Below are 21,054 nucleotides of genomic sequence, written 5' to 3' on the forward strand. Positions count from 1 at the left end.
CCTCGTAAGACTACTCCTAGACAAGATAATTTAATAGCGAGAGAGTTCAAGAAACTCCCAAAAATAACTCTTCGAGAGGTTGTTAATAGCCTAAAATTAGAAATAAGTACCCGAACAGTTAGTCGCAGGGCAAATGAGGCTGGTCTTGGTTGCTATCGTCCTGTGGAAAAACTACTCATTTCTAAAAAGAACCGTTCTGATTGTCTACAATTTGCCAGGGATCATTTAAACTGGTCGATACAGAAATGGAATACTGTCCTCTTTTCCGACGAATCCAAATACAATTTAAGAGGCAGTGATGGGAGAACATTTGTAAGGGAACATTTTAAAGGGAAAATGATTAGATCCAAAGTACACAAATAAGACTGTAAATTTTGGCGGTGGCAATATTATGATATGGGGATGTTTTTCAGGGCAAGGTATGGGCCCAATTCATATTATAAAAGATACCATGACAGGCATAGGATACAGAACCGTATTAAACTATGTTATGTATCCATACGCTGAGGAAAATATGCCCCTAGTTTGGAGATTCCAACACGACAAAGACCCGAAACACACCTCTAGGGTTGTAACCGAGTGGTTACAATCCAACGAGGTACGTGTTTTGAAGTGGCCTGCCCAATCGCCAGATCTCAATTCCATAGAAAATCTATGGGAAATCGTAAAATAAGGACCCAAAATTACACCAGGAAGGAAGATTTTTCGGAGGCGGTTATAAGGGAGTGGCAAAATATTTCAAAGGAGACCATTGACTCTTTAAATGGTTCAATGCATCGTGGATGTGTAGCAGTTATAAAAAATAAGGGATACCCAACAAAATATTGAGTTATTGCAAAGTTTAGACCATATTTGTTAAAATAATACCTAAGTATCCATTGTTTTGTCAATGCCGTAATAAAGAAATCTTTTAATTTTGTTTTCTCATTTTTAGAATTTAATTAATTATGTCCTTTGTTCTTTTGTAAATTAAGTTAATAAAAGTATACAAATAAAATACTACAAAAATGTTAAAATTTTTTAAAAAATTATTTCTGATTTTAGGCCAACTGTATGTTGCCCCAAACCTCGAATTTGGGAGCATCGAAAATCCAAAATATGGACCACTGTAATAAAATGATTCCCAAAACATTTACACACATTCGACATAACTAAATACATTTATGGAGTTACCCAGTTTTTTAAACAAATATTTGTTTCCTTTTATTCTTATTAGTTTTTATAGTTTTTACATGAAAATAACTTTTAATTTTTTAAAACATAACCAGTATTCAGTATTTACTGTTTTAACAATTTTCTTACTTTTTAAGTACAAAAATAGTTATAATTTTATCTGTTTCGGTTAAATCAGAATTTTTTTGTTTTTAAAACAAGCAAATTAGTTTTCCCTATAGTTACTAATAGTATAGAAGCAATTTTAATCCAAATTTTATTGACCGACACTGTAGGCATGTTATTAGACAAGAGTATAGAAGCAATGTATATATTCTAAAATATTTGTATGTATGTTTACAATATCCTTTGCATAAAATCCTAAGTGAAGCATAAAAACTTTACGCTTGATTTGTTATTTTGATTTTTTTCATATTCATACACTGCCTCCAACACAAAATATCTAGAAGAAAAAAAATGATGAAAAAATCAACATCTGTTGAATTGTCTAATAATCATTTTGTTTTTCTTTTCCCTCCAACATATTTTATTTATTTCTTGGCAAAAGGATTGAACTGGAATTTTCTCTATCTTGTTCATGCTTTTCTGTAACCATATAATTTGGTATTATTTGCCTTACACACACATTAATTCAAACACATATATGTAGAATATTTTAGGTTTTCGATTTGTTTTTTTTTTCTTTTCATAAACCTTCCCCTGAGTTTTGGAAAATTTATGATCATACATGTTGATTTTGTGTATTATTTGTCTTAAATCATCATAAAAAAATTGAAGAAAAGAATTTACATCCTTGCACAAACAGAAAGACAAAGTAAATCTTGTTAAAAGTGTACACAAGCATAATAATTGAATATGTACAGGTCAGCAAATATTGTTGTCAAATAAATATAGATAGAATTGAAAATCAAAGAGCTCAAGCTATTTAAATCTTGTGCGGGATAGAAATTTCATATGAATACTTTTTTCAGTTTTTATTATTGTATATCAAAACTAATAGAATAGAATAGAATTATGATATGTTATTTACATAATAATTATAGTTTTTTTATTCAAGTTTTTATATTATTTAGAACTATGTAAATGCAAAAAAGAAAAGTAGCTTTTTAAAACCAATGATATTTAATATAATGAAAACTTTCTAAAATTACGGTGCGTATGAGTAATATGTGACTAATTGCTGAAATACAAATTCATCATACGATACAATGCTCTTTGTCATGCGTGGTTCCAGACGGTTGAGGGGTTAAATAGGAAATCCCCCCCCAAAAAAAAACCAAAAAGTTTTAATATAAAGGAAGAAAAAAGAAAAATATACTTAAAATAAATTTTACTCTATTTTTCCTAATGGTTGATCTACATCCGTGCCTGCTCTAACGTATAAGTCCTATTGCATATAAATATGTTTAAGAATCACTGAAGAGTTCCTAAACAATTGGAAAATTATGTCAGTTGACATATTCGAGTGTTAACAAACTTGTAGAGCTCGAAAATTGCACAAATAAATAAAGAGAAAATATTACTTTATAATCTACTTATTTATTTTTATAATGACTTGTTCTTGGATCTCGAACGAAAAACAAAGCTAACGAAGGTTACAGCCCGTTTTTAAAAGATTTTTTTAACTTTATATACTAGTTTGCATGTTGGTTTGTATATTAGTTAAGGTCAAAATTTGTAACTGAATTTTAAATCAGCTCTTGTAGTCCGAATACCTGATGACAATGCAATATTATATTCGAAAATTCGACATCAAAACTGTTTAAATAAGCAGTATTATGTTCGAAAATACGAATTTATGTTCGAAAATTTCTTGAAGCTGGTAAAATAATTTCTAAATCATGAATGAGCATTCTTAAAAAAAATTATTTTAGTTTTATTTGAGGTCAGTTTCCAATTTCGAACTCAAAAATTTCGAAAAAAAATTTCAAATGTTCATGAATATTCAAGTATTTACTTTGAAAATATGTTCGAAAATTCGTATTAAAATTCGAAATATTCTAGGAGCTTTAAAAGAAAATCGAATAATAATAAAAAAATATTTTTTAAAAAGCTCTAAAAAGAAGCAAATAAACTTTCAATAAAATCAAACTATTTATATATAATGTAATACATTATACAGCAAATTGTATAACATCATAAATAGTTTGATATAAAAGAAAGATAAATTTCTTTACTTTAGAGCACTTAAATAAAAGTTTTGTTTAAAAATGTTTTTCTTCATTATTTTTTAATTTTTATAAAATAAATTTAATTCTAAACTTACAAATCGAATACAATTCACATGAATTTTTTTTATTTATTCATATAATAAAGTCGAAAACAATTTTTCTTTCGTTGGTTTCACGAATCAAACAAACATTTGATGTTATTCACTCGAAATTTATATGAAAAACTTTCAAAAACAGATTCTAAGGAAAATTCAACTCGTTCTTGAATATTTTAAAAATTTCTTTGCAACTAGTTAAACAACATTTTTCAAACAATTTGAAAAACTATCGGGAATTTGTTTAAGTACATTTCTTTTTTTTTATCTTGACATATTTCTATAAAATATGCTTCTCGAACTTTTATATTTATACATACATTTTAAATACGTAATGATTTAATATAGTTTCACAAAACTAATTGCCCTTGTTTATTATTTACTATTAAATATTTCATTATTTACTCTTAAAATATATACTTTTATTTACACTAATAAAGTTATTATCCAAAAATAATTGAGTAAACTTTTGAACAAACCAAAAAACTAACAACTAAATTTATTACAATTTACAAACAACCAAAATAAATGCTCTAACATATAAATTGACATTTTTATTAACATTTAAATAGACAATTCCAAAACAAGAAAACTAAATGAAACAAAAGAGAAAATCAAATAAATAAAACTATTGAAAATTCGAGTTCAATGCCACTCAACTACTAATAACAATGTCTGAAATTACACACAGATACTCAGGCATGAGCAGCAATTTGTGTATATTGTATACATATATGTAGATATGAATGTAGTTTTAAATCCTATACTACATACATGTAACACAGATACAAATATATCGTTTTATATACATATAACTTTTTATATGATTTACGTTTCTATACATGTATTTGTATGTATGTATGTTTATATGCATGTAATATGTTAGTATTCATCATAAACGATACTCACTTATCTCTGCCAGTTGTTAGAACATTATCCTCCTGCAATGGTTTTCCATTGTGCAGCCATTCAATATTATCGATTGCTGAACCCGTTGTCGAACAATTGAATATTGCCGTTCCGCCCGAATTGACAATTTGAACTTGTGGCAATATATGAACAGATACGTACGAATTCACAAACAAACGTATTTCAATACGTTGTTCGCCAAATTGATTTGATGCTTGACAAACCTGTAAAATAAAAATAAGAAAATTTAAACACGAAATACAAATAACTATCTATTGTATACATGTACAGATTTATGTATGTTAGCCGAAAATTTTATATGTATATCGAATGGATTAAACTTTACAAGCCTTTTGTACTCATATTTGTTAAGAGAAAAATTAAATTTTTTCTCTTCGGAAGCATGAGAGACATTTTCTTATAGAAAATTTCTCTCTTTTCCGGTGAAAGAAATGTCTATAGAAAATGTCTCTCTCGTTTGCGAATAGAATAATTTTCTATAGAAAATGTCTTTCTCGTTTGATTGGAGAACAAATTTTCTCACTCGTTTGAGCAGAGAACAATTTTCTATAGGAAATGTCTCTCTCGTTTGAGGAGAGAACAATTTTCAATTGAAAATTTCTCTCTCGATAGAGGAGAGAACAATGTCTCTCTAGTTTGAGGATACAAGAATTTTCTATAGGAAATGTTTTTCTCGTTTGAGTGGAGTACAATTTTCTATATCAAATTAATGAGGGGAGAACAATTTTCTATACAAAATATAATAATAATAATTTTCTGTAGGAAATGTCTGTCTCGTTTGAGGAGAGAAACATTTTTGATAGAAAATGTCTCTCAGAGAACAATTTCTATAGGAACTGTCTCTCTTGTGTGAGGAAAGGACAATTTTCTACAGGAAATGTCTCTCTCGTTTGAAGAGAGAACAATTTTCTAAAGAATATATATCTTTAGTTTAGGGAAAGAAATATTTTCTATATAGAATGTCACTCTCTCGTTTGAGGAGATCAAAATTTTCTATACAAAACGTATCTTGTTTGCGGAGAGTAAAATTTTGTATAGAAAATGTATCTCTCGTTTGCGGAGAGAAACATATATCTATAGAATATGCTTACAGAGAGAAATATTGTGGTCAGAAACTTCATAAAACAGTAATTTATTAGTAAACCCTATTATATCAACACTTTTTTTGCACTCTTCAACAAAAAATATTTTTTTCAACAAATACTTAATTTGTAAAAACAAAATTACCAAAAAAAAAAATATAGTAAAATGGTTATTGTCAAAACTGTAATGAATATGATGAATGAAGTAGATAAATAAGTTCCTTTTTCCTTTTTTTTTTGTGTACGCTGTGCAAATGAATTTATGCAAATTTAAATTGTTCTTCATTATGCCTACTTTTAGCGGAGATGAACAACGCAAAAGTACTACAAACAACATGAGGATGATTACGTTGATGTTGATGGTACTCATTGTTGTCATAAAAAAGAATCTACTTGAATTTAAATCAATTTAGAATATGAACAATCCCTACTAAAAGTAACAAGGAAACCAAGCCATGGAGCAATTTTATGTGTGGTAAAATGTGTAACTGCCTGTTTGGCTGGCTGACTGGCTGCTGAGTACAGTTTTTTACGTTTTTGCTTTTTATTCATATTTCTTATGTGAGTGGAAGTGTGTATGTATGTAAATCCCTTAGACTATAGTGTCTGTTGCTTTAATGTTGTCTGTCTTTCATGCATTCTCATTGTCTGTCTGCCGTTTTCTTGTCATACAGTCTGCTTGCCTGCATGGATGATTGTGTTTTTTAAACACTCCAACTGTCGCTTCACTTTACTTATTTCACTTACTTATACAATATTTAGCTTACTTCCTGCTTACTTTCGTACTTACTCACTCATTTACTTATTTAACTCATAACAGTCGCAATATTCAAATTGGTCGATCCGTTTGTCTTTTATTTCAGCCTTTTTTATACGCTACCGATTTTTTGTTCGTAATTAGTTTTTTTTTGTCATAAGTATTCATTTTACATATTTATATGTGGAAAAATATATAGTTTATTCATGCCATGATTTAGTTCGAAATAATTAAATATGTAAGAGTCAAGCTTTTTTATTTAATAATAAAATTTTAATATTGTTAAAAAATATCAATATTTTCGACCATTGGCTGAAGTAGGGTGCACATTTATATCGATTTAAAAGTGTATAATTAGTAATACTTTTAGCTAGTTCTTATCAATATTAAAAAATGTTTGAGTAAAATTTTAAAAAATTAAACTTTTTTTTTGTCTAAAAGTATACATTCTGCAAATTTTAAAAAAATTTAGTTGGATTGTTTTTCACGACTAAGATCTTATGATTTCGGATAAAAAGTTTTTATGTCTTAGTTTGGAGCTTAATATCAAATAATATTTTTAACACTAATTTTTGATAACCACTACGAAAGATATTTACGAAAAACCAAATAAAGTCAAAATAAGAATCGATATTTCAAAATTCAAACTTAATTATGTATATTTTAACGTATGCTATTTGCTTTATAACTAACTAATATTCCTTTAATATCTGTCCATATTTATACAAGTTACCAGCTCTAAAAAGTTCTACAAACTAAAGGTGGTCAAATTTAAACTTGTGTTCTAATGTCCTCCAGTGGGAGTTCTTGGTACATCAAAAAGTTAGACGGCCTAATATAAAAAATCCATATATGTTTCACATCATGAACAAAAAACTTGTAAACTAGTGTAATTGATAAAACAATTTTACTATTGGGAGAATGACTTAAAAATGCAGGATTTTTTAAATTTTTTTCTAAACATTTGTACAATATAAATGCAATTGACAATTGTTGGCTATTACCTTTTACCCATCGTTCTGGCAACATATGGATTCCGACACAGATGAACTGCTCATCTTTTAAGGCCAAGAACGAATCAAGCCAATTTCAGATATTCTGTTTTGAAGTGAAGCGTATCCCAGTGATAACGATCGGTATCGATCGAAACAAATAGTAGTTGGACAGGGCACGGTCGAAAAATCTGTCCGTTTTTCGGCAAATACTCGCTTCAAATGAATTTCAGCACTTCATAATATATAAAACCCTTTTGCCTCCACCAAATACAGAGCATTGCCTTAGTTCCATGATATTCGGCTGGTTGGTGGGGCATGAAGATCGTACATGAAGTTCTGTTAAGTTTCGGGTTATCGTAATGGATATATCTTTCATCACGGCGCTAGGAACAAAGTCCCCAATGAACTAGTCCCCAAACCGCAAATGTATAAAAACCCCAAAAAATGGGGGCTTAATTCATTATGAATTAAAACCCAAAAGTTCTAAATGAAATAACAAAAGGAGCTAAACCAAAATGGGTTTCTCCTCTGGAGTGTATCAAAAACCGGCATCGCCCAGAAAACCCAAGAGGAGAAAACCTTTGCGCACAACTTTTCTGAGCGAAGCCAGGTTTTGATACTCCCCTGAGTAATTTCATTATGAATTAAATACCCAATTTTAGAAATGAAATAAATCCCCAAAAAATTAACTATGTCTGTAAATTACGTTGTTGGTTTTTTCCATATACAATTTTGGGGCCGTAATTCCTTTGTGGTTTGGGGACTTAGTTCATTGAGGACTTTCTTCGTAGCGCCCTTGTGATGAAAGGCGCTACGAACAAAGTCCCCATACCGCAAATGAATTAAGAACCCAAAATTGGGGGCTTTATTCATTATGAATTAAAAACCAAAATTTCTAAATGAAATAAATCCCCAACAAAAGGAGATAAACTTCCAAACCAAAATAAAATAAACCCAGAGAAGAAAACCTTCGCGCACAACCTTTCTGACCGAAGCCAGTTTTTGATACACCCCAGAGTAATTTCCCAAAAAATTAACTAAGTCTCTAAATTTCGTTGTTGGTTTTTTCTATATATAACTTAGGGGCCTTAATTCATTTGTGGTTTGGGGACTTAGTTCATTGGGGACTTTCTTCATAGCGCCTTTCATCACAAGTAATGATTCGGCGCAAAAATGATTTACTTTTCGTTTTGTACCCAATTCTCCTGTTTTTGGATGAATCATGCTGCTCGCAAACGTTTTTAAATCGCTGCTTGAGTTGCTTCCAATGATTTTACAAGATCTTCTTGAGATTGACAATAATCAAAAGCCTTCAAACTTTGTTGGCTGGCCTGGGCGATATTTGTCTTCCGTGTCAAAATCACTACTTCTGAACCGCACACCATAAGCTTTGGTGAGCAAACCATGTGCTTCAGCAGCACTTTTTTCAAATTAATGGAGTAAAGCATAAAGCCATATATTGTAAATCCCACATATTTAAGTCATACACCCAATACTTTAAAATGTGTAGCACATTCAAAATTCGTTACCAATAAACTAAGTTAAATTACATTTTTTTTCTACAAAACACCAACAATTATTTCATTTTCGTTTACTTACCCATTTGCCTGCATCACGTTCGTCAGCATTTTTGATCAGCAACAATGTTCGAGATAATATAACACGCTGTGATGATGGTATTGGATATAAAGCTGATGAATCCGATACACGATACCATCTACCAAAAATAAAAAAAGAAAGGAAAAACGAAAGAGCGAAAAAATATGTAAATATGGAAAATATACAAAAAAAGGAAAAATAAACGATGTTGTAAAAAATATTATGAGTTCTTTTTTTCAAAATTTATTATATTTACATACAGCAAGTATGTATGGATGTGAGTACGTGTATAATTTAATGGTAAATGTATCATAATACATACAAATGGTTCTTAAAATATGGTTTATAATACATATTAATGAAGCTCATTGCTCTTATAAAAAGTAATATAATGGAAATCAATATTTTCGTTATAAATCAGGTAAATTAGTTTGTTTTAAATAAAGAAATTTGTACATGTAGTATATATATCACAAGTTCCAACGAAAAAGACAGAAAAAAAATTCAAATTTTTAATTTTGTGTCTTCCGGTAAACACATATACGAATAATTTAAATAATTTTATGTAGAATAATCCAATAAAAATATGTAATTACCTATTTTTCTAAATTATTTTTATGATGGAATTTTAAAATATATCTTTGGAGGCTGCAATATGAAATTATATTGACACATTTAATTTTGAATAAAAATATTTAATTATAGATACCATCTTACTACAAATATATTGTTACGAAATTGTACTTGAATTCAAATATAACATTTTTAACGGCTGATTTAAAAGTAGCCTAATGCTTTCAAATAACAGTGCTGTAATAGCAAACTGTAACATATCTGTGGGCATTATTAACATTGAAATAAAAGCTTTCAGTTGACCATTGATCGTAAGTTGGCAACGCTGTTTGCTGCGACCGTATATTCGAATTCGAATATTCAGTTAAAGAACATTGTAGAAAGTACACCACAGATGGCGTATGTATTATAAACCTCTAGACAGTTAAAGAGAAATCTAGAGTGCAGATGGCAGTGTTATAAATAGTGGCAGAGGTTGCAGTCGTTAGTGAGTTGATCAGAGACGCTATTCAAATAAACATCAACTGAGTGCCTTAAAGAGTGCCGTGTTTTTCAAGTGAATTCGTGTACACTATAAAGTGTGTCTGTATTTCTGCGAATTTATAAACGTGTATAAAAAACATTGAGTGACTATTTAATTCTGTTGTTGTACATTTTAAATAAATAAAGAGTTGTTACAATTTTTAAACTACTAAAAGGCTTTTATTTGCAATCAAAAGTATCCGGTTTATTTAAAGGAAATAAACCAACGTTTTGAAAGGTTAAAACGTAACAATATGTTACCGCAAGAAATTATAATTCTAAAAACTAATTCTTGTTATTAAGTGAAAAGAAGACTGACTGATTTTGGATTGTGTCCACACGGAGAGGCAGTAATTCAATAATATGGTGGAGAAATACAGGCAGCATCGAAATGATGTATTAAATTCGCTATAAACATGTTAGCTCAGAAGATATTGTGATAAAGTGATATTGAAAATTACGATAAATGTAATATTAAAAATGTTGACGAAGCTGATATTGAGGATGAGATTGATATGTTTAAACAGATGAACAACACAACCTTATTGAAATATGTAATATTCGAATAATTCCATTAACTTTAAATGCTTGATCGAATTATTTGAACAAGTTAAAAGCTCTTATTCGAATTATTTGTTTTATCGAATAAAATACATAGCATTTGTATGTGAGATTTTGACTATGTAAAAATACAAGAAATGAAAAATATCTGCTATATTCATCTTGTAAGTCACTTATGCTACACCCGTACACGTTAATAATTTGAATTTTTTTTCGTGTGATTGGAAAGAGTATTTTCTAAAAAAGAGATATAATTTTAGTGGAAATTATTTATGATAAAAAATTTTGCATATCTGCGGTCCATTAGTTTGAAACCCCACAACAACGCTTTTAAGGGGTCCTTGAGGTCATCCTCAAATACTGCTTTGCTACACCTATGAGAAATTGCATATTAATCAGATCAGTTAGAAATAGACAGGGACATCATACTTAGTAGCCTTTTATTGTCAGAAATATTTTTTTAACAATATATTAGAAGAATTTATTCCTCATGATTAATATAAGGCCATGTTGGACCAAGTTTTATTATTTTTATTACATTTTTCTAATGATTCCACACTGAATTTTATATATCGCTCATTTGCTGCAACGTCGTCATAACTCAAAAAATTTAATTTTTACGGAGACGCAGTTTTATTGCTTTAAATCGATATTTATTTTTTAATTTTTTAAGGAAAGTAACAAACACTTAACAAAATATGGGTTTTTTGAATTATGACGTTCTTGCAACAAATGATATCGCTCATTGTTCCACATGTAATGGTTTATATTTGAGGAAAATCTTTAGAAAATGGAAGATTAGTTTGCATTATTAAAGGATTTTCAAAGTCGTATCCTATTTTAACAATAAACGAATTTCTAGCAAACAAAAACCTGTAAACTAAGATTCAATACCTTTAATATGATACCAAGAGTGAGAAAATATGATTAACAGTTCAAAAATAATTAGCAATTTTATTTTTAGTGTTTTTCACTCACATATTAATAATTGGGAAAACAAAAATAAAGCGAATTGGAAACTTCTAGGGAACTTAAAACTTTGTAAGTGCATAGAGAACATACTAAACATAGACAATAACTAGATACGTAACTGAGAGCCAAAAACCTAAGTCTGTTGTGAAAAACCTAATTCATGAGAATGTATTGCATGTATTTTGTTATTGTATCACCCGTATGTGTGAAAATAGAGTAATTTTTCAATATATATTACTCTCTCCTTCCGTTCTATGTGTTTATTCTATGATACTAAATATCATTAAAATCAGATGTAAGATTCAAAAATCCAATTTTGCCTTTAAATTTGTTTGTTTTGTTGCCAATATTTAATACAGCCAACATTAAAATTACTTATTCTAAACGTATTAACATCTAAAACATTCGCCTACAAGCACATATTCTCAAGTAACGTATGTGCAAGCATTTTAACAAGCTCATTAAAATTCCTACACACAAACACTCCTACTCAAATACTAGTTATCAATACACATTAACTAACCAAAACCAAGAATTTGATGACTGCTTGCTAAAGACAGCAACCAGACAACCAAACAAAATATTAAACGCAGCCTAATTGGGAAAGGTAACTTAGACGAGGTAAAAGTGAGATAATTTTTTAAACGCAAAAAAATATACTTCAATGAAGAAAAAAAGAACAAAAAAATTAAGAGCAAATTAAGGATCCTTTAAACTTATACATGTATGTCTTTAAACAACACATCCATGAATACGTACACACACAACACACATCTAAAATAATACACTCATACTTTATTTAGTACGAGACAACATGTAGACCTTACTGCTGAATAATATGTTAGTGTGTGTGTGAGAGTTGTTTTCCTGTTTTTATTGTTTTTGATTTCCCGTTAAAAAATCATATGGAGCAAAAACACCCAGAACAAAACGTATAAAAAGTGTATGCGTGCCTGGCATAACTAATAACAAAAGAAGGAACAAGGATAAATCGTTAAGTTGTTCATAAAAGAAAATCTGTGACAGATTATGCTTAAGTAGCGTTTATTGATTTCGTGTTTTTATGTTTAAGGGAAAGAAATTCTTGTACATAATCATAATACGTGAGTGTAAAAAATAATCATTTAGATTCCAAGAAATATTAAGCATGAAAATGGGATAAGGAATAACGATAGAACATATGATATTTTGCATATATTTGGTAGATGCTAAAGCTCATTGCTTTAGCAATTCATCAGTAATATCAGTAAAATCAAGGAAATCCTAAGCGATTAGAAAATTGTAATTTTGACGGCTTTATTAATCATTAGAATTCCCACATATGCGGTTTCGATAACCCAAATATAATTGTCGAAAAACAAGAATTCGAAAAATGAGAATTCGCGATTTTGACACGGAATCACCCAGGCCGACCGAAAAATTTTGAAGACCAAGAATAGGATGAATATTATTGTCAAACTCAACAAAAAACTAAATTTTTTAATTATATTTTTACCGGTTCAGGAGTTTGGCAATTTGAATAAAGGCAATGGCAAAATTTACCAACCCATTGATTAAAATATCTTTCGATTTATATAAGTTAACAATTTTATTACGATTAAAATTTTATATTTTTCATCATGAAAAATCATTATTTCATTAAAATTTTAGTAACTCGAGGGGATATATTCAAAACCCTCTATCTTTGTTTTTCACAAAAATGACTTTTTTATTGTAAAATGCTCAGTAAAACAGGCCTCATCTATGGTGTGAATTTCATAACAAACATATTTTTTTTTTGGTGTTTTATGTACAATTAATTTTTCTGAAAGCAAAATTTATTTTGAATTTTATTTTGAATAATTTCTTCTTGCAATACATGTTTTCTTACTATTTTTTGCATGCTTATGTTCATTGACATTTTTAATCGTTTATCAAAATAGCGGAAGCCAATTCTGAATTGAATTACCATAAAAAAATTTTACTTTTTTGTTTTTGAAAAATATAATGTCCATGGCAGAAAAATAAATGGTTTAAGTTTGCTTAAAAAGTGTCTGAAATCATGGTTGTGGGTACCAAAACCGCAACCATTTTGCTGCCGAAAATAATAAATGATTAAAATGAAAAATTAATCTATTCTGTTAAAATAAACAAAGAGACCGTAAAAAAAACCGTTTGATGCTGAAAATTTAAATTATGATTTCTTTAATAATTACAATTATGACAAACTTATGGGGTTTTCTTCCATTTTTTAATTTTTCTACCACGATTAGTAAAGAACGATCCTACTGTATGTATAATTTAAGATCTCAATTATATCTTCCAGATAGTAGCGTAAAATATAAATTAAATTTTGATACACATTGATCACATTGATGACATTTCTATCTACAGATCTACCTGTTCGTATTCAACCTTATACAGGACATATACCAAAACCTCTATAAGTGGTCCACTATCAATTCAGCAAAGATTTGAAGAGCGTAATACCACTGGAATACCATAATAATTTAAATAATTTATTTTTATTAAAATGCAAAACCCTCTATCTGATAATTTTCATACATACACATTTAATATTTTTGAGAAGAAAAACCCTCTATCTAGCATAAAGTCCCCAATAACGAATAAATTTAAAAACCTATTATATATAAGATTCAGTAGTTGCATTAAAAAAATATTGTAGAATACAGAATTTTAATAACTCAAGTCATACGTTAAAAAAAAACAGTTTTTTTGGCTCTCCTGAAAACTTGTATTTTGGAATGTTTAATTTTACATATGATGTGAGGCAGACCCTATTAATGGTTTTTCAACAAGCTGTGAAAATATTTCAGCGTATGAATTTTTTGTGCAAACTTCTTTAGTTTATTTGTTACAAAGACGATATTGATTGGTTGGTGATAGAATGTCAATAATAGTGAAAAATAAGTGACAATAATTTTTTCGATCATTTAATTTGAAGTTAGAAAAAAATGTATATTAAACCTCAAAACTCCCCCTGGGGCACATTCGCCATATACAAGAAATGCCTGTGAAGTAAAGTAAAATGTTGCTAAAATATAGAAAAAAACAGTCACAATTTATTTAAATTTTTTTTGTTAATTTATGTGAAATAAACTATAAATATATAGTTCATTGATTGATTTGATTGATTTTGATTTCATTGATTTTTTGTTTTATTTTACAAATGACAAATCTGACCCAACCCTTTGGCGAATTTACCCCATGGGTGAGGTGGTTTCGCCGTTTTTGGTCAGTTTAGAAATGTTAAAAAAATATCTACATTAAGATGAGATAAGCAAGATTGAAATGATCAAAACTAATGCCAACATATCTAAGTATCCGAAACAAGAAACATATTTAGAATATGTATTGTGGTTTTAATTTGAGAACGCTTCAAAAAAAACTGGAGTATGGTCCCCCTTCTACCCTACTAACAATAATGAATTTCTTTGCATCATCGAAATTTAGCTACATTTATGCAAAATGTTAAGGAAAACCTACGATTCAATCCAAAGAAAATATCTAAGTTTTCCATTTAATTTAAATCCTACGTAAGGTTTCATTTTAGGTAAAATTCTTCAAGTTTTATCACACGTTGATACCCTGCAGCACAACGTGTATGCCAATTCTTCCTCTGTGATTTCAATTCACATTGAATCTGAACCAGTTTAAGATTGTTGAAAATACTGAATATTTTTAAGCGGAATTCAATTTTGTTTAGTTTGATAGCGATTTTTTTAAGCTAAGATAGCTGAGAAAAACTTTTTTATGAAAATAAATTGTTAGTTATAACAACATTGTACACAGACTGTCGTCTTCTTAGCTAACGTTAACTCTCCCTAATTTCCTCTTGAAAACCCTTAAACATATATAAGGGTACTAAAAAGCACAAAAAAATAAGTTTATATTAAGAACTTATCCTACATCAACGTTATCCTTTTAGAAACTACACATCTATACATGTGTCCCTAATTATAATAATTATTATTACAATTCATTTCTGTACTTTAATTATCTCTCAAGCCCAATAATAATAATAAAAATAAACACAACCACACATATCATTAAAATATTTTCTGCAATTATCCCTTGAGATTAAAATAAACATTAAAGTTTCCCTAAACAAATATACTCGTATGTATCATTATTTACTAATGTACAAGTGCGACGGGAAGAAAATACAAAAAAGAAACTTACGTAAATATGGGAAACGGATTGCCCTGTATATTACAAGGCAGATGAACATCATTGCCACGTTCCACATTAATGTCCATAACAGGCTTTTGGGTAGTGTGAGGTGCTAAATTTTTACTTAATTCTGTAATAAAGAAAAAGGGTTTATAAAATACATATACACACCATAATAATTGGAGATAAATATAAGTTGAAATATTTGCAATCCTTTTTTTACCTTTTATTTGTAATGTAACGGCTTCACTACGTTGCCTATCGCCATTTAAGGTGTTGCTAACCATGCAGGAATATTTTACCAAAGCATCTTCCGAGCGTATAGAACGTATATACAAATCGCCAGATGCGGATAGCACAACATAACGACCAGCTAGAAAAAAAGTTTAAGAGTGTAGTAGTTGTATTATTACTTAAAAAAAATTTAAATATTTTAGGATTTGCTACTATTTGACTTTAAGAAAAATCAATATTAGTGAAACACTACACCATTTCCCAATAGCAACAAATATTATAAAAAATCATATACAAAATCAAATGTATTTCAACTTAAATTAGAAATAGTGTAATAATATATTACTAAATCTCTATACTTTTCCTTTGGGTATATGGCAAAAAAAACTGCAAAAACGAAATGGAATATGGCATAAAAAAGAAACATCAACATTGCCATAGATACAGAAACTTCTAACTTGTTTAGGACTCACTAACAACAACAACTACAACTACAAAAAAACAACTAGTTGAAAATCCCTTGAAAATATAAAGTAAATGTTGTATGTGTGACAGTCACACACAGCAACACAACAGTGGACAACATGAAAATTCCCACATGATGACATGAAAACATTTTCCAATAAATGTCAACTACAAAATATACAAGTACAACAACAACGAAAAGAAGAAAAAAACAGATACAACCTACAATGGCACTATATTATTTTTACTACATGGGTATACGAGTAGTTGTAACATACAAATACACACATGTACTGTACAAATAACCATACATTTGTAACAGACAGTCCAAATATTTTCGATCTGTTTTTATTTTTGCCTCTATTTACTTTATTGGTGGCAGTAGATAACAGTTGGGGTGGTAAACATATGCATAGGTGAGGGGCCTTCATATGGAATTTGTAACAGTTCTTAGAAGAAAGTATTATATGACTACAGCGTCAATTCGTACCGCACCTTCATCGTTAAATTGTATATCAGAAATTGCCAAAGGTTGCCAGTTTTGAATCTATACATATTTATACCCTACACCACCATAGTGGAGAGGGTGTTATGCGTTTGTGCTGTCAATTGTTTTGTAGATTGTTCGGGAGGGAATCAGATCAGAATATTTCTGAAGAAAATTTAAAGTTGGACTTTGTTTTCGAATGTTTTTTAACATTATCAGTACTTGAATTGTTAACTTTAACGTTATTTTTTTTGTTTTTCTGTAACAATAAAATATAAAAAACTTCATTCATTACTTCGGTCCATAATTGTTCATAACTCCCATATGTATAAGGAACACTTCCAAAAATCTCGCATGAAAATAAATTATTGAAAATTTGAAAGAAAAATGTTTTTATTAATTTTCTCCGACTTGACTGACCCTACTTTCTTAGTTGTTTTAATATAAAAATGTAGTCGAAAATCTCTGAAATCAATTTTGCCTTTGTCCTAAATAATTGAAATTTTCTGAATTTTGCCCTAATTTTTATGTTTGCATCAACTTTCCTTTTTTGTATCTTTTCAATCCGTTTTTTGTGTAATGAATTTAAAATCCATTTAAATAGTGTCAAATAGAATAATATTGTCAATTTATAAATTTCGTTTTGTTATAATTTGATACTTTTCTATCAATTTGTATCAAATTTCTTGACTTAATTATTTAAAATTACTTGACATATCGAACGAAATTCATCACACTCTATCAATCCGATTGTTTTGAACCCGATCGATTTCCATCACAGATCTGATAATGTCATATTCGTAAATGCATCATTATATAGTAAATGATACATATCTGTAACTAAATTTCCTTGTTCTGCTTTTTATTGCCTAAAATATTAACAATTTCAAAATAAAAATGGCTCATTGCAAAAACGTTTGTTGATGTGATACATTTACGAACAGGCCCATTTTCTTTGGCAAGTTTCGCTAGGGTTCGTGTAAGATTAAAAATTCATACGTTTTAAAGATTACAAGATATTAAGTTAGTAACATGACGTTTCCAATTGTGAATAATATCAAAGCAACTACGATAAAAAACAAAACCATTTCAGATACGATTTTTTATAATTCTCCAGAGGTATTTGATTCGTTATTTGGTCGTCTAGTATAGGGGTTATTTTTCCAATTTCAAGATTTCTTTTTGCAATGGTCGACCATCGTGATGCCGACATAAGCATATCGCTACGGGAGATATAAATCGGTGACGTGGCATTCAGGAAATAACATTTATGTTCAACAAGTAAGAGTGTGATATTCGGCTGGGCCGTACCCAACATCAGTATGTGGTAATAAGTCTATTATGGACCGATCCTCACAAATGTTGGCGAAAATATTTAGTTGCATATTAACCTTTTTTATATTCAATTTCAGAGTACTTAGGTACTCCGGGGGGATATTTGTATGAGGGCTGGGTGATATCATGCACCGATATTACCCACAACAGAATCTTATCAGGACCCAGAATATATATACTTTTTGGTTCTACGACGAATACTTTGATGTGTTACAAACGGAATGACAAAATCAATAAACACTCCATCTTTATTGATGGTTGGTAAAAAAATGCTTCTTCGCAAACAAAATTTTGTATACGAGTATACTAATTACACAAATTTTGCCAAAAGTCAGTAAGTTCTACTAGTGCATTTTAATACTATTGAATATCTGCTAGTTTTATCCTGCTGTCATTTGTTGAAGTGTATGAAAAGGTCAAGGGTTATTATCAGTAAGCAATCCTAATGTTACTAAGACAAAATAATCAATAATATTATTTATAATTTAATTTAATGTTGCTTCTTTGTATGTTTCATTTAACATAATTTACTTATAAATTTTAAATTGCGAAAATTGCTTTAAACCATAAATCAAATTACAATTTGTACATCACTGCTTTTAAACAAAAAATTTTACAATAGTGTGCAAAAGTCATAATATCACCAAAATATAATATAAATATTCCAAATAGATGCAGCATCAACTGAAGCTGTTTTCATTGTTTTGGATGATCGAAAAATAAATGTATCAAGAAAGCAATATTTTTCCATGATATATGAGTGCTAAACTGACTAAATACGAAAACAGTAGAAGCGGGCCTTAGAGTTGTTTTATTAAAAAGGAAAGGTAGTTTTCCATTATTTTCCAACAAGATAAGACAGTGATATTTATACAAACCAATCTATTATTCAGAGGGGTTTTGAACGCACGAATACATACATCCAATTTAGCGTAATGATATTAAGCTCCTGGAATTACTATTTATTTTTTCATTCATGTGTTGTCCAAATCCTTTTTCCCATCTGTTGATATGCTACAAAGCTTCTCAATACTGATACATACTAATACAGTTCTGATACTCACTGTTAAATTTAAAGAAACATGTAACATACGTACGCACCGGAAGGAAAGAAAATGCGCAAACATAAATTTTAGCCAACGGATAAACACAGACATATCCCAACACAACAGCAACAAAACTAGTGGATACATAAAAAAGGACTAACAACTACATACATAGGAAATACCCACAACAGTCCAGTAAAACTATTTGTATTCTATTATACATAAATACAGTATCGGTAAAAAAGTATGAGACAGCATCTTTTGCATTATATTTGTACAATATAAATTTATTCAAAGTGTTGGCCAATCGAGTCAAAAAAACTGGATTTCGAGTCAAAAGAACTGGTCATCTTTTGAGGCCAAGAACGAATATCGGATACTCTGTTCCAAAATGAAGCGTATCCTAGAGAGAGCGTTCAGCTTCGATATATGTAATAGTAACACGTATTTCTACATGTGTCCGATGGATTGTTACAGTTTGTTGCAAAAAATTACAGAACATTACCTTAGCGCCATGGGTATTTGGATTTGGTGTCGATACGGCTGGTTGGTAGGACTTCACATATGATCTCTTATGCATCGGGTTATCGTAATGGATCATTATCGTAATGAATCCTGCTGCTCGCAAACGTTTTGAAATTGTTAATCAGCAATGGTTTTGCAAACTCTTGTTTAGTTTGACAACATTCTTCATGGTGTAATACTTCCAATTCTTGATCTTCAAACTTTTTTGGCTGGCCTGATCGATCTTTGTTTTCCGTGTCAAAATCACCACTTCTAAACCGAACAAACCATATCTCCCACGTTGAAACCGATTTAACACGTTCACCATAATTGATGTGCTTCAGCGGCACTTTTTTTTAAATTAAAGAAGTAAAACAAAACTTCCAACTATGAAGCTTTGTTGGCACAAAATTCTCACTATAATATTCAATAACAAAGTGATAATAAATGAAAGATATGTGCCCTTCAAAATTACATATAAGTTATTAGAAACAAATACCGCATTCAAAAGATACGCCATCAATAATTTTCCTCTGCAGTTGATCTTGATATTAGTTTAACGTGAAGTAATTAATGACTTTCAATTGAATTTGTTTAATGTCCAATATGTTGTGTTGCTTGCAAATTAGTTTTTATAGAAATAGTATAGAAGCAGTTTTTGCCCTATGTGGTTTGACCGACACTGTACATACATATACATAAACAGACACGCAGATATAAATTCACAAATACAATAGTAAACAACAGACAGTAGTCCATGTTTTTGTTTATATTATTATGTACATATTTATACATATACATAAACACATTTATATATAAGTGTGTAAATATGTATGTAGTTATACCGGTTGGTCATTTATTTGAACGAAAACCTCCAAAAAAAAGAGTTTAAAAACGAAAAGCAAAAATCTCAAACAATGAAACTCTCTGTACAATTTAAATGTGCAGAAATAAATGGTATTGAAAAAACTATAAAATAAAACAACATATACAACTGCAGTAAATATACACATGACTGTGTATGTGTTAAAACAAAAAAAAATGAAAACAACACTCACCAACATCCGACAGATCCGGCAATAGTATCTCTTCGCCACGTTGCCAACTGGCTACTTTAACATATGTACGCACATAGTCCGGTATGGCACACTTAATCAACGCTGAATTTCCCAAATAGACTTCAGTATTTTCCACGTGTACATGAAATTGTCGGCGCACCACTACAATGAAACGTCCAAAAAAAATACATGAAAAACATCACCAACACTGTGTTATACATTCCTCTACATACACAACAAACAATACATATAAAGATTTACTACAAAAAATAAAAGAGAGAGATTTAACTTCACACGACAAAAACAAAACGAAGTAAAACGT

At 29.5% G+C, this 21,054-nt stretch overlaps 1 protein-coding gene and 1 long non-coding RNA gene across 2 annotated transcripts in view; one reads left to right on the forward strand and one right to left on the reverse strand.

Moving 5' to 3' along the window:
- The window catches only part of LOC135963550 (uncharacterized), a 319,480-nt gene that overhangs the window by 191,957 nt on the left and 106,469 nt on the right, over positions 1-21,054 (forward strand). The gene's annotated exons all lie outside the window — the stretch shown is intronic.
- The window catches only part of Dscam3 (Down syndrome cell adhesion molecule 3), a 165,678-nt gene that overhangs the window by 104,480 nt on the left and 40,144 nt on the right, over positions 1-21,054 (reverse strand). Inside the window, exons 4-8 of the mRNA XM_065515462.1 lie at positions 20,733-20,894; positions 15,827-15,976; positions 15,613-15,733; positions 8,803-8,920; positions 4,349-4,572 (exon numbers count right to left, since the gene is read on the reverse strand). Coding sequence (XP_065371534.1) covers positions 4,349-4,572; positions 8,803-8,920; positions 15,613-15,733; positions 15,827-15,976; positions 20,733-20,894 — 775 coding nt within the window. The remainder of the gene's footprint in view (positions 1-4,348; positions 4,573-8,802; positions 8,921-15,612; positions 15,734-15,826; positions 15,977-20,732; positions 20,895-21,054) is intronic.

The sequence above is a fragment of the Calliphora vicina genome, chromosome 1 (assembly GCF_958450345.1).
Source record: "Calliphora vicina chromosome 1, idCalVici1.1, whole genome shotgun sequence".
NCBI lineage: Eukaryota > Metazoa > Arthropoda > Insecta > Diptera > Calliphoridae > Calliphora > Calliphora vicina.